A 12,415-nucleotide genomic window follows, 5' to 3' on the forward strand; every position below is an offset into this window, starting at 1 on the left:
GTGGCAATCTCTAGACTCTGGCTTGCAAGTATTTTGCATCGCTTTTTTCATCACGACATGGTAGTTATTTGGAAAGTTCCATTATTTAATGAAGTCTTTCTTCACTCAGAAGAACCCCTCACTTTCATTTCTTGCTTACACAAATAAGCAAACATGTTTTTTTGTGGGGTTTTTTTTTTTTTTGACGGAACCAGAGCTTTTAAGTATTTTTTTGTAAAGAACGTGGTTCAGTTGTCTGATACTGGACAAACCAAACAGCCTGAAGGGAGGGGAACAGGGACAGGTAGGTGACTTACTGCTGCAGGCATATATCAGTTGATCTTTTGCAACTATAATCTGCCCACTGCTAAACTGCAGTAATTTTTACTCATCAATGAAACAGGTGGTAAATTATTGTGAAGTAATGGAATTGTTACCATGGTTCAGCTGAATCCTCTAACCTGGCCCTATAAAATCATTATAAGTGGTCAGTCTGTTCACATTCTGTGATATTTTGCATTTTATGCAAGCTGTAACAAGTCAAAAGCCAAATCCATCTTGTTGAATTAAGAATAAAAGATTTACCAGAAAAAGTTTCCATTAGTGGTGTGAAGGTTGTATTGACAACATTCAGGGCACAAGCAGCAACATGAAGAATTACTTCTTGTACAAATGTTTGATGCCTCTCTGATAGCTTATTCAGTTGTTCTGTTGTGCCATCTTTATACCATTGCTAAAGCATTGGAGAGTGATATCTAGGCTCTTGCAGCTGCAGTTATCAAAATAGGTGTCTAGTAGCAATGGTGGGATGCTATAGCAGTTGGAATACTAACTTGGGCGATCCAAATGCCTGGTATGGCATAAGCTCAAAAAAGGCTGAAAACTCTCCATATCTGATCTTTTTACCGAAGGAAGTTACTTTATACTGCCTCTCTGTTAGTCTACATTCCCATCTTCTTTGAGAATAGTTGCAGGCTTTTATCACAAAGTTTGAATTCCTAGTTACATGTTGGAAATTCAGTAGACTTCTGAAGTCTGCTTGATGAGCTGTCAATCCCTTTATATACTGGTATATATGATGACACTCATGAAAATCTTTTACTGTCTTCATGTGTTGGTGGTGATGAATTTGTATCTAAGCATCTGGACTTGCAAAGAATATTAGAAGGAAAATTAATAGGTAGGGAGAATTTCCAAAATAGTTTATTATGGATTAAAAGTACATTCAAAGTTAAAATGTTACATATGTGCTTGGACATTGTAAAATTGTTAGGGTTCAGTGAGGTCTTGAGGACTGAGCCTGTTGGGGATGATGCAGGTTATAAATCCCAGGATGAAGCATGAGAGCTACAGACCAAGCTTTCTTGATTTGGAAAGGACTTGGCTCTAAAATAAATTTCTAGAAGAAATCATGTGAATCCAAAGTTTTATTTTTATTTCTTTTTAGGAAACTATCTGTAAAGCCTTTCACTTTTGGAGGGGGAGGGGCGAGGAGAGGGAGGGCAGAAACCCTTTTCACTGAAGAAAAAACAATGTTCAAAAGGTTGATGCACCCGATTGGACAAATTTACCTTTTCATCCTTTTTTAAAACAAACTAAGGACAAAGTACTCCCTGCTGTTTTGATTGATAGATACAGACTGAATTCTTCAGGTGCAGTGTTTTGAAGCATGTGTGTGTATGTGTATGTGCATCTCCAAATCTCACTTTTGTAAACTTTGTGGTGCTGGGTGTTAGAATATTGGCATGCCTCACTCTGTTCTGTTACAAATTAAATGGCAGCTTTTTAATTTTTTTGCTTTTCTGCTGACCAGGAAAAAAACTGGCAAATTTGAGGACAAATATAACTCCACCCAAAAGCTGTTATGATAGAAATGTCTCCATGTGAAACTAATACATATAACAAAAGTAGTTTTGATTTTCTGCAGATTGCTGTAGTCTGGTAAACTGCAAGCTTGGGTCCCAGCTGTGTGCTCATTTTACTGCAAAGCCTTCTTCTTTCGGGTATGAAGAGAAAATAAGTCTTTTTCTTGAGCACTGAAAATTGTTAAGCTTTTCCAAGACTTGGTTGCTTTCCGTTTTCCTGCTCCCTTTCATTTCTTTTAAAAGCTGAAAAGAAAGGAACAAAATTGATGATATTAAATCTTCAGATTTGTAAAGTTTCTTTGTGTATTTTATCTACGTGACATCTGAACAATTCAAGTATGTGTGTGCATGCATGCATGCATGTGTGTAAATCTGTTATGTAGATGAAAAAGACATGTAAGGTTGCTCTTAACAGTAACTCACAAATTACGCTAACTGATTTTCTGTTTGTAGCTGTACTTCTTTTGTACTTGCCTATATCCTGTGGGTGCCAAATGGGCAAATGGCAATGTTTGCAAATAAAAGGCATAGAATTCCTTTATAAAAAGAAGAGTACAAAATTATTGGATCAGGTACAGCTTCATGTCAATCTGCACTTAATTTTTTTTAATCTCTGAAAGGTTGTATGCACTTTATTAATTGATTAAACTTTGGAACACCTATTAAATATGTAGTACCCTTTTCAGAGGCTGGATTTGGTTCATAGTGTAGGTGTGCCCTGACCTGGGTCCAGTCTGCTCGCATGGGGCTTGGAAATTTGGCAGCAGGGAAGGGGTGGCAGTGTTAATTGCCTGCTTTCCCCCCTCTGCCAAATTTCAAGACCCAGGGGGATTCCACTGGTTACTGAGTGGGACAGGGTTGAGCTCCCCTGGATTATGATAATGACTATATGTATCTAAAGTTGCATGAGATGTATAATCAGAAATCATTTTCTAATTTATATTCATATGCATACTTAAATTCTATCCCCTTTTAGGTTGTATGTTCAACTATTAACATTTTCAGTTCCTGACTTGAGTCTGTATGTAACAATCACACATTCCAATAAAATACTTCATAAGGAACTATTTAACAAGTTTGTGGCTCCTTACAGTAAGCACTTGAGCATTGTCAGAGGGAATGTGAAGATTTTTAGGATGTTTAAGGATTAAAGTTTCTTAGACTTGTGACTTTATTTTGTGACGTTTGTAGAACAATACAAAACTAATAGCCAGGAACAGAATCTGAGAATTGTCTGAATAGCATCTCTTCCCCTGCTTGCCCTTTTTTTTGGGTCAGTGTGGTAATACTGTGTATGGGCTGTTCTGCCACTGGATATTATTTGGTTTAAAATGGAACAAGGAAATCATAACTGCAAACTCTTTTGGGCTGAGAGTTTAAAATGAGAACTGCTTATGTATCTTTTAAACAGACCAGCTTGCCAGCCAGTGTAAATTGGTGCAACTCGCTGTGTCCATAGCAATGATTTGTAATCATGATACTGGTGTCACAGGATGCTGCGCACTATTAACACTGTTAGATATGGAAACACCTACACATGGTTCACAAGATAAGCCCAGAGATTTCATGTAGTCTCTTATATAGTGTCAAAAACTTTCCGACCAGCTATGCTTTTTCTGAGTTCTTTAAAACAGAGCAATTTTTCTGTTGCTATAGAGAAGAAACAAGTGAAGGCTAAGAGCTGGGATTGTGAGGGGTGCCTCGAGTCTAACACAGGGTGCCATGAGTCATCCCCCCACCCCAAAAAAGGTTGAGAACCACTGGTTAATAGCGTCTTCACATGCAGTCAGTAGTGCTACATCAGTTTATACTCCCTGGTCTAGTATGTTTAGTGCTTTGGTTGTCTTGATATTGTGGAAAGTTCAAACTTCTTTTCTGGATGTAATATTATAACTATTAAAATGAATGTTATCTTCTGTGTTATGCAATTGAAATATAACATTTGCACTATGGAATTAAATTGTTTACCATTGGGACTTGAGCACAAATCTTGTTTATGCATAGTGGCTGTTTTTTAAAAACTTAATTACTTTTAAGAAAGAACAGTTAATGTTACCAAAGTGTTCCTATTCTAAGGATAGAAAGAAATGTACATACTGCTGTTACTTAATGCAGGAAACCTGTAAAAGATTATAGTGGTAATTATTTTAATTGCTCTAATAATAAATATTTATGTATGTTAGATTCTAAATAGAGATTAATGATCATCTAAGAGTTTGATTCTCACTCTAGGCTATAAGTAGGATCACATGTGGGATTTATTATCTTTCTACCTTATGGTTAATTTTATATAAGTATTGACGTTTAAGAAAATGTTTGTTTTTTTTCACTTGGGTAGCAGAGCACTCTGAATTCAGGGGAGATAGCATACTAATAATGACATCATCTTAAACATTTCTATAAACATTTATTTTCCTTAATCTTTATAATAATCCATTGGAAACAAAAACAACCGATCTGGTTTTTTTTTACTGGTTTTTCCTCTTTCACTGGGTATCTCGGACAAGGAGTTGATTTTATTTTCCTTTCTGCTTTTTGTTCAGTTTTGACACAGTTAGTACAGAAAAAGGTATTAGCTTGGAAGCTTATCTAAATTATGCTCCCATGGTGACCCTGATCTGTGATCAAGAGAGCTAAGTATGTTTTGAACAAATGAATATGATCTGTCTCTCAAAATAATAAAGGTGAACCATATAACAAAAGGTGTATACTCCTTGCCACTTGCTATGATATAGAAAGTAGACTTTGAAAGTGGTATTTTTTTTCCTCCTTGGAAAAAAAAGGGGGAAATGTCTGTCCATTTTATTTTTTGAGTTTGAGAGCGCTGTCAGAATAAGAGCACTGTGGAAACCTGTGAGTAAAATTTTAAAAAGCATCTAAATAACTTAGGACCCTGGGTTGTATTGACGGTCTCCGCACAAGTTTTTCATCCCTAATTAGTTGAATAACAGCAAAAACATGGAAGTCTAGATATCTAAAGGTGTGTGTGGTAGCTGCTTTGAGGTTAGCTTTTATATAGCTGTTAAGAAGTCCCACTGAAGTTCAGCTTGAATCCTTGGATGCTTTTTTTAAAGTAAGACACCTTCACCCTATAAGTAATATAAAGGAGGCTTAATATGAATGGCAAAATGAGTCCACTGTCTTTCCAAAGACCAACCAAATAAGAATTGACTCTTTAGGTATTAGCTATGATTAGTCCTGGTCTTTACTGGATGTAAAATGTATGTTAATAAAAAATCCCAGAACGAAAATGATACTAGTGGTATAAAATGCTTTATCTCTCCCCCTCAAAAAAATCTGCTTATAGGAGAGAAAAGAATAGTAGTCTACATTATGATACTGATCTGAATAAGTACTTACACTTTTCTTTCCAAAGGTTTATTTACCTGCTTTCTTGGATTCTTTTTTTGAATAACAAATGAAATATCACTTAGTTTCTCCCCTGCCTATTACCAGTATTGCCGTATTAAAGGTCTGGTACTTGGTCTGGTTTCGATCTTGGATGAAACTGAGCGAGAGACCGTCTTATTTTATTTGTTGTTTATTTGTTTAAGACTCACTTGAGTAATGTTTTTATTTGACAGCATTCCACGCAACTCCTAACACTTACAAACGGAAGAATACAGAAACAGCAATAGATAATAAACCTTGTGGACCGCACTGTTATCAGCATCTGGTAAGATAATTTCTTTGATCGCAGGGTTGGGAGATTTTTTTTCCCTTGCTCTGTGTCCATGTATACTTGGATATGAATTGCGGGAAGAATTCTTTTATTTGGTGCAACTAATTGACAGTTTTCCAATTGCATAAAGGGTGATTTTAGGATTACTACCTGTGCATAAGTACCATTACCCCTGCAGTATGAACACATAAACATATGCAGTAACTCAACATCATTCCTTGGGGTGGGGGAGGCAGACCCTCTCCTCCCCCCCCCACACTTTAGTTGCACTCAGAGTGACTCGGGCACTTCAGCAGCCTGGGTTTTAGGACCTGGAGAATGGATTAGATAATACCTGTTTTGTGGCATGGTGGTAAGAGCACTATGTTAGGAAGCTGGGGAGATACTGGTTCAAACCTACTCTGGGTAAATGGGGCCTAGATTTTGGGTCTCCCACTCCCTAGGCAACTATAACAACTAAGCCATTGGACTTAGAGGGGAGGGACTGCCTCCCTTGTCATGGGTATTTATCCAGCTATGTTTTTATGACTTGGGTATCCATGGTGGACATGCATGTACCCAGGCAGTGCGTAGCCTCCTGTACGCACTGTAGAGATAATAGAATCTTGAAGTACGCAGAAGTGCCAAAAACACCATTTGCACAGCTGGAAAACTGTCATGTAGGTGCCCAAAGGGTAATAGCATTCTAACCCTAGTATTTAATTAGATTACATATTTTTGTCAAACGAATTAATGTATGAAACGATGAATTAATTTAGCTGTATAGCAAGGGTGTTTAGGAAAACGTTGGTGACTAGTTTCTCACATGGTGCCAGGAGTCCTGGGAGATGCAAATTTAAGGTGCTGATTACTTTTAGTCAAATGTTTCATGGTTTTTGTGTTTTGTTTTTTGTGAGAGTAAGGGTGTTAGCATCAAGGACTGGTAACTCCATATTGGGAAGTTGAATTTGTTTTACCTGCGTAAGATGCACAATGTTAGGCTCAGATTTTTAAAAAATGGGCATTTTTGACAGTACATACAGCTTTCCCTGTGATTGGTGTTGCATCCATCCAAACCTTAGTTTCCCTACTCATCTGTGACTTTAGCAGTTTATGAATGGTGGGGGGGCATAATTTAAATTATTTTTTGTTTAATTTTAAATTCTAAACTGGAGACGTTGTTTCTTCAACAGAGAGGTTTCCCAGTTTTTGCATCCTGATGAAGCTAATGTGGCAAAAAAAGTGCCATCTGCTTTTGGACTGTATCAGCCCTAAGTTGATAAAGTTTCCATTCCATTCTTTACACTTTTCTCAGGTTAGCTGTTCAACAGAATAAACCAAATATAATTCTGTAATCTATACATCATTTAAAATACATTCTTAGATTCCATGCGACTTCAAAGACAACTAGCACAAGTAGTGTTGTGTAAAATTAGACCACTTTTAGTCATTATGTTCTGATAGTTCCTAGCATCTCTTCTTCATAGTGGACTTTGCGCAGGAAAATATTTTTCTTCCCTCAAATTATTTTTCATCTGTTTGGTTAAAGGGAAAACAAAATAAAATTGGATCTCTAAATATGTTCTACTAATGATAACCTTCATATTTTCAATGAGCCTTCATTGGAATAGAATCACAAAAGCATCCCAGATAAAAATATATAAATGAATAAAAAAGTGAACATTTTAGCTGAAGTTTAAATTTGTAAAATGCATATTAACGTAGAAAAATACAGACTTGGGCCTGAAGTAATTCAGCATTCATTCCCATCTTTTTTTCTACCCACAAATTTAAAATATTTCAAATGCATAACCTGAAAACTCTAGTGTTGTTTTACATAGGAAGGGGCAAAGGAGTTTGCAGCTGCACTCACTGCTGAGCGTATTAAAACACCACCAAAGCGCCCAGGTGGTCGCCGAAGGGGAAGACTTCCAAATAACAACACCAGTAGACCCAGCACACCAACAATAAATGTGTTGGAATCAAAGGACACTGATAGTGACCGGGAGGCTGGAACTGAAACTGGAGGTGAAAATAATGATAAAGAAGAAGAGGAGAAGAAAGATGAAACATCCAGCTCCTCTGGTAAGGCTGAATAATGTTTTAATAAAGGAGCCACAAACTTGTTAAATAATTCATTATGAAGTATTTCATTGGAATGTGTGATTGTTACATACAGACTCAGTAGTCAGGAAATGATAATGTTAAAGAGTCAAATGTACAACTTAGAAGACGGCAGAATTTAAGTATGCAGTTTTGAGGAGGGCTCAGAGAGTTGCAAACCAGCTTTAAAACCTATGTATTTTGAATCTAAGTTGGCTTTTTACTGATCAGGGATTAGCAACAAATGGCTCTGGATTAGATCTGGTCTGCAAAGAGGTCGGATCCAACCCACAAAGGTCAAGTCTATATGGACGTGGTCTGTGGCACAGGGCTGCATTATATGCTGCCCATCCTCTCTCTCCACACTGTGGAGCCTGCTGCTCTGTTGTGTCTGTACTTGCTGTTGCTACAAAGCAGTTGGGGATCAGTGGTAAGGGCAGCTGCAGGCAGCTGGCCACACCAGGGGGTGCATACTTGCAGCCCACATGGAGAAAAGGTTCCTGACCCTTGAACTTAGAAGACCACGTATGAGTAGTTTTGTCACAGAGTCCTATGATGAAAGTTCAGAATAGTTATTTTACACTGTGCTATCTCAGTTCTTTCCACTATCTGGCTGTAGCTTCTCAAATAGGTATGTGAAGGCTTCTCAATTTGTTGCGTTTTTCCACTGGAAAAATATTGTAGATACTTTACAACAGAACTTCATTCTCATATTTTAAATCCATGACTGGATATTTTTGAAGGTTCATGGAAAGCGTTAAATTGTAAAACCAGCTTAAACTGATAGATATCTTTTGATTGTTGCAGAAGCAAATTCTAGGTGTCAAACACCAATTAAGATGAAGCCAAATATTGAGCCTCCTGAGAATGTGGAGTGGAGTGGTGCAGAAGCCTCAATGTTCAGAGTTCTTATTGGCACCTACTATGACAACTTTTGTGCAATTGCCAGGTTAATTGGGACCAAAACGTGTAGGCAGGTAAGAAGTGGAAAAGGCTCACTGAGATGGCAGCATGTGATTTCTACCCCCTCACCCCCCCCCCCCGCCCCCCCTCCCCCCGACTGGAGGGAAAAACATCAATACTATTTCCATTCCTCAAAGAACATTTGTTAACTATATTGGTTTTCCTGAGAATGCTGTCATTTGAAGTTAATTCCACAAACATGTAAATATTAGAGACTTTAATATATTATTGGAATTGTATTTATCTAAATTTTGCATAAATATCTGCTCTTAAATGACCCAAACTTAAAATTATAAAGTAAGCCTTAGGGTATAGACATATGAGCAATTTACCTTCAGTCAAAAGGGGTGGGATTTTATTGATATTTTTTAGGTGTTCTGCAGAAGGTGCCCATGTGCATGATGTTACCTTGTGGTAAGTGAAGCAGATCCATGGTAGCTTAGTCCTCAGTTAAAGAAGGGAAAGCAATTTCTGTTAAGCTTCCACTTACCATAGGGTAAGAGCATACCCAGAGACCAGTATTGGAGTGCAGCTGATGTATTATGATAAAGCCCCACCCACCTCTACCCTGCAGTAAATTGTTTGCATACCTTTAGATACACAGGGAGGTGATATTGTGATTGGATACAATTTGTAAAATGTTGGAGGAAGTCGTTTAAAGTAGAAAATGAGACATTTTCTACCAGTGAGAGATTCATCGTGGATATGTTATGGTATCTCTTGTTAGGTGTATGAGTTTAGAGTAAAGGAATCTAGTATTATTGCTCCAGCTCCTGCTGAAGATGTTGATACCCCTCCAAGAAAGAAGAAAAGGAAACACAGGTAAATCTGTTACTAAATAAATGTAGATGTTAAACATGAATCAGTGGTAAACAAGAATATTGGAAGAGAAAACATAACTTTATTTTTTCCCTAGCTCCTTTTTGTCCCAAAAAAGCAAAACCTGCAGATATGAAACTGATTTGTCCAATTTTTCAGTTATTTTGGTCTCATTCAGAAGTATTACTTTTAAAAGCGTAACAACAAAAACAATTTGTTTTTATAAAATACCTAAGTTAGTGTTAACGGACTCTTAAAGTGTCCTGTTGTACTGAAGCTAGTAAATTCAAGCTAGGGTTAGAAATTCAATACTCCAAGACTATTGGTTATAATATTTTTACCTTTTTATAATGTTATTTTTTAAGTTGTGGTTGCATGTATTGGTCAGATTTAAACAGTCAATATGTTTTGCTAATGGCAGATTGTTTCCTTATATTGACATTCGTTACATCATTTGCCATACATGAATACTAAGTCCTGCTGTGCTTGCAGATTAAGGCATACAACCTCCCTCTAAAAATAAAAAAAGAAAGAAAGAAAGAAATAATACTTGCCACCTATGTATGCTCAAATAGCCTAGCTTACTTACTAGCTAGGTATTCCAGGTAAAGGTATTCCATAACAGTAGGTTGCTAAATTTCCAGGGCCAAACAAAGATCATATGGTAGCTTATCTTTTCTTACATTAAGTGAAAGGCAGAGCCATGAGGAAGTTCCTCTTAGGAATGAAAGCCGATTCAAAACTAAGTTGATTAAATTTAAACTTTGAAATGCAGAGAGAAGAAAACTCTTAAATGTTTCCTTCATCTTTCTACTGCTGCATTATTTTATTTTACAGAATAACCTTTTTTTGCTGCAGACAATTTTTTAGTTATAATTTTGGAACTAACAGAAGCCTGCATTAGACTAGGGCTTCTGAGACGCCAGAGCCACATGCCACGCAGGCTGCTTGCCATGCAGGCATCCCCTCTTCCCTGGCAGCCCCGCTCTATCCCAGCTGCACGTGCAGCCCTATTCTCCAGCCAGGCAAGCTGTGTGGCTAGCTCCTATCTGCTGCTCCCGCACATGCTACTTCTTCCTTTCCCACCCTGGGCACCCTGTAATTCCTGCCATGCATGTAGCTTTGGTATCCTGGGGCAGGGGCAGAAGATGGAAGGAGGAGGGGGAGCCCAGAGACCTCAGCTGTCGCCACAACGGGAGTAATGTGGGGAATGGGGGTTGGGCAGGAGTCCTTGTGCTGCATGTGGTCTGTGGGCTGCCGCTTGGCCAGTCCTGCATTAGACAGTTTTGTGTGGTCCTAAAAGGCTGAGAGAAAAATGAAGATAAATAAGCTAAAATTTATGCCAAGCACACACACCTCCAACAGGGCTTTCTTCCACCCCTTTATTCATTCTTACTATTGTTCCTTGCAGTTGTCCTGGCTGTTTCCCCACTTATTTCTTGATGTTCATGCTTAGTGAAACCTCTGATTGTGGTGGAGAAGCTTTTGCAGGGCTTTAATTTCTATCTGCCTACTTGTAGGATAGACATCTGGCATTGGGTGGGGGAAAAAATCAGTCGGTGAGAAGCTAGAAGAGAACATGCTTTCCTTGGAGCAGAGTACTGAGTACTCCCGGGCTTGCTTTGCACATGGTGCACAGTTCTGGCTAGGGGCATGTGGTGCACACAGCTCCCTGATGAACTGGCCCCACTCAGTGACCCTCATCTGTCCTGTGGGACTGGATGAATTTGAAACCACTGCTATAAAATATTGTTGTACCGTGTCTTTGAAAATCAAAACCAATTGCCTCAGTTACCATTTTTGAAGCTGGAATAGACTGTATATCAGTTAACCAACAGATTAATGTTGGTTGGGAGATTTTGACTTCATTAAAAAAAGGCTTGAAAATACTGTATGCCAGTGGGGGTTTTTTCCTGATTGTTTGCCAGTATCAATAATAATGTGTGTTAATGATGGGTAATTTTGTAACAGCTTTAATGTTTTTACTATATCACATTGGAGGGAAAATTGATTCTTCACTGAATTATGTCAAAGACTTAATGGGTAACATTTTTCTTCATATGTAAGCAGCAGCTTAAGTCAAACACAAGGGCATTCTCAACCCACATACAGCCAAAGAAACATGGGGACTGCTTGGTAGAGAGATAATTACAGCTTTACAAATGGCAAAAAACTTTGAATAAAGAGAGGATGAAAAAGTATATATTGACTGCACTCTGTTTAACATTAGTATTTATAATATTATAATATTAGTTCTATAGTTACTGTCTATGACTCACTTGGATTTTGAACATAAGCTTCCATTGTAGGTCGTATCGAATCTGCTATGTGCGTCTATTTTCACAAGACAGGTGTGTGAGAGCAATATAAGAAACTGGCTAAAGAGAGAACTTTGTAACCTCAAAAGAATATATGAGCATAGACTGGAAGGAGCGAAAAGCTCTATACTTTTGTTGTTCATTCTTGTAATCAGAAATTTAGTGCATCTGTTTCCAAGTAATTGCCAATTTCTCTTGCCTTTTTGAATTGATAAGGACCAGCTGTAATTTGTAGTCTTCCCGCTTGATTCCTCTTCGTTGTGGCAGTTGTTCTTGAGAAGAATTTCCCTTTTTCTTGTCCTCATTCTCCAGGGCTTGGTTTTCCATGGCATCTGCCCGCAGGTTGTTGTTTGTTTGTTTTTTTTATTAACTTTATTCTGTGATCTGGCAAAAAGTATGGCTGAATCTTGGCACAAATTACTTGGCATCCCACTGGAGAAAGATAATGGACATTTAAAGAAACTGTTGAGTTCAAAAGCAGAACCTGGGCAGTGGCAGAAACAAAATCCTGCTGCTTCTTGTGTGTTGAATTTATCATTTTAATGGACATCTTTCTTGTTTCCTAGTAGTTGAAGCAAAACTGTTGTCTTATGTTGCTGGATAGAATGGAAGAATAGAGGGCAGACAGACTTGCAAGAAATAAATCTTTTTTCCACTATTCACTACAGTCCTAGTATTGTAAAAGTTCAGACATCAGCTATACAGAA

General features: G+C 37.8%; 1 protein-coding gene across 5 annotated transcripts in view; it reads left to right on the forward strand.

Annotated features, from left to right (window-relative positions):
- EZH2 (enhancer of zeste 2 polycomb repressive complex 2 subunit) overlaps nucleotides 1-12,415 on the forward strand; it is a 75,280-nt gene that overhangs the window by 52,471 nt on the left and 10,394 nt on the right. For all 5 annotated transcript variants that reach the window (XM_090049966.1, XM_090049968.1, XM_090049970.1 and 2 more), the window contains 4 exons: nucleotides 5,429-5,520; nucleotides 7,347-7,590; nucleotides 8,416-8,585; nucleotides 9,299-9,393. In XM_090049966.1, coding sequence (XP_089906092.1) covers nucleotides 5,429-5,520; nucleotides 7,347-7,590; nucleotides 8,416-8,585; nucleotides 9,299-9,393 — 601 coding nt within the window. The remainder of the gene's footprint in view (nucleotides 1-5,428; nucleotides 5,521-7,346; nucleotides 7,591-8,415; nucleotides 8,586-9,298; nucleotides 9,394-12,415) is intronic.

Source organism: Crocodylus siamensis, chromosome 5, assembly GCF_052110815.1.
Source record: "Crocodylus siamensis isolate JL-2025a chromosome 5, ASM5211081v1, whole genome shotgun sequence".
Taxonomy (NCBI): domain Eukaryota; kingdom Metazoa; phylum Chordata; order Crocodylia; family Crocodylidae; genus Crocodylus; species Crocodylus siamensis.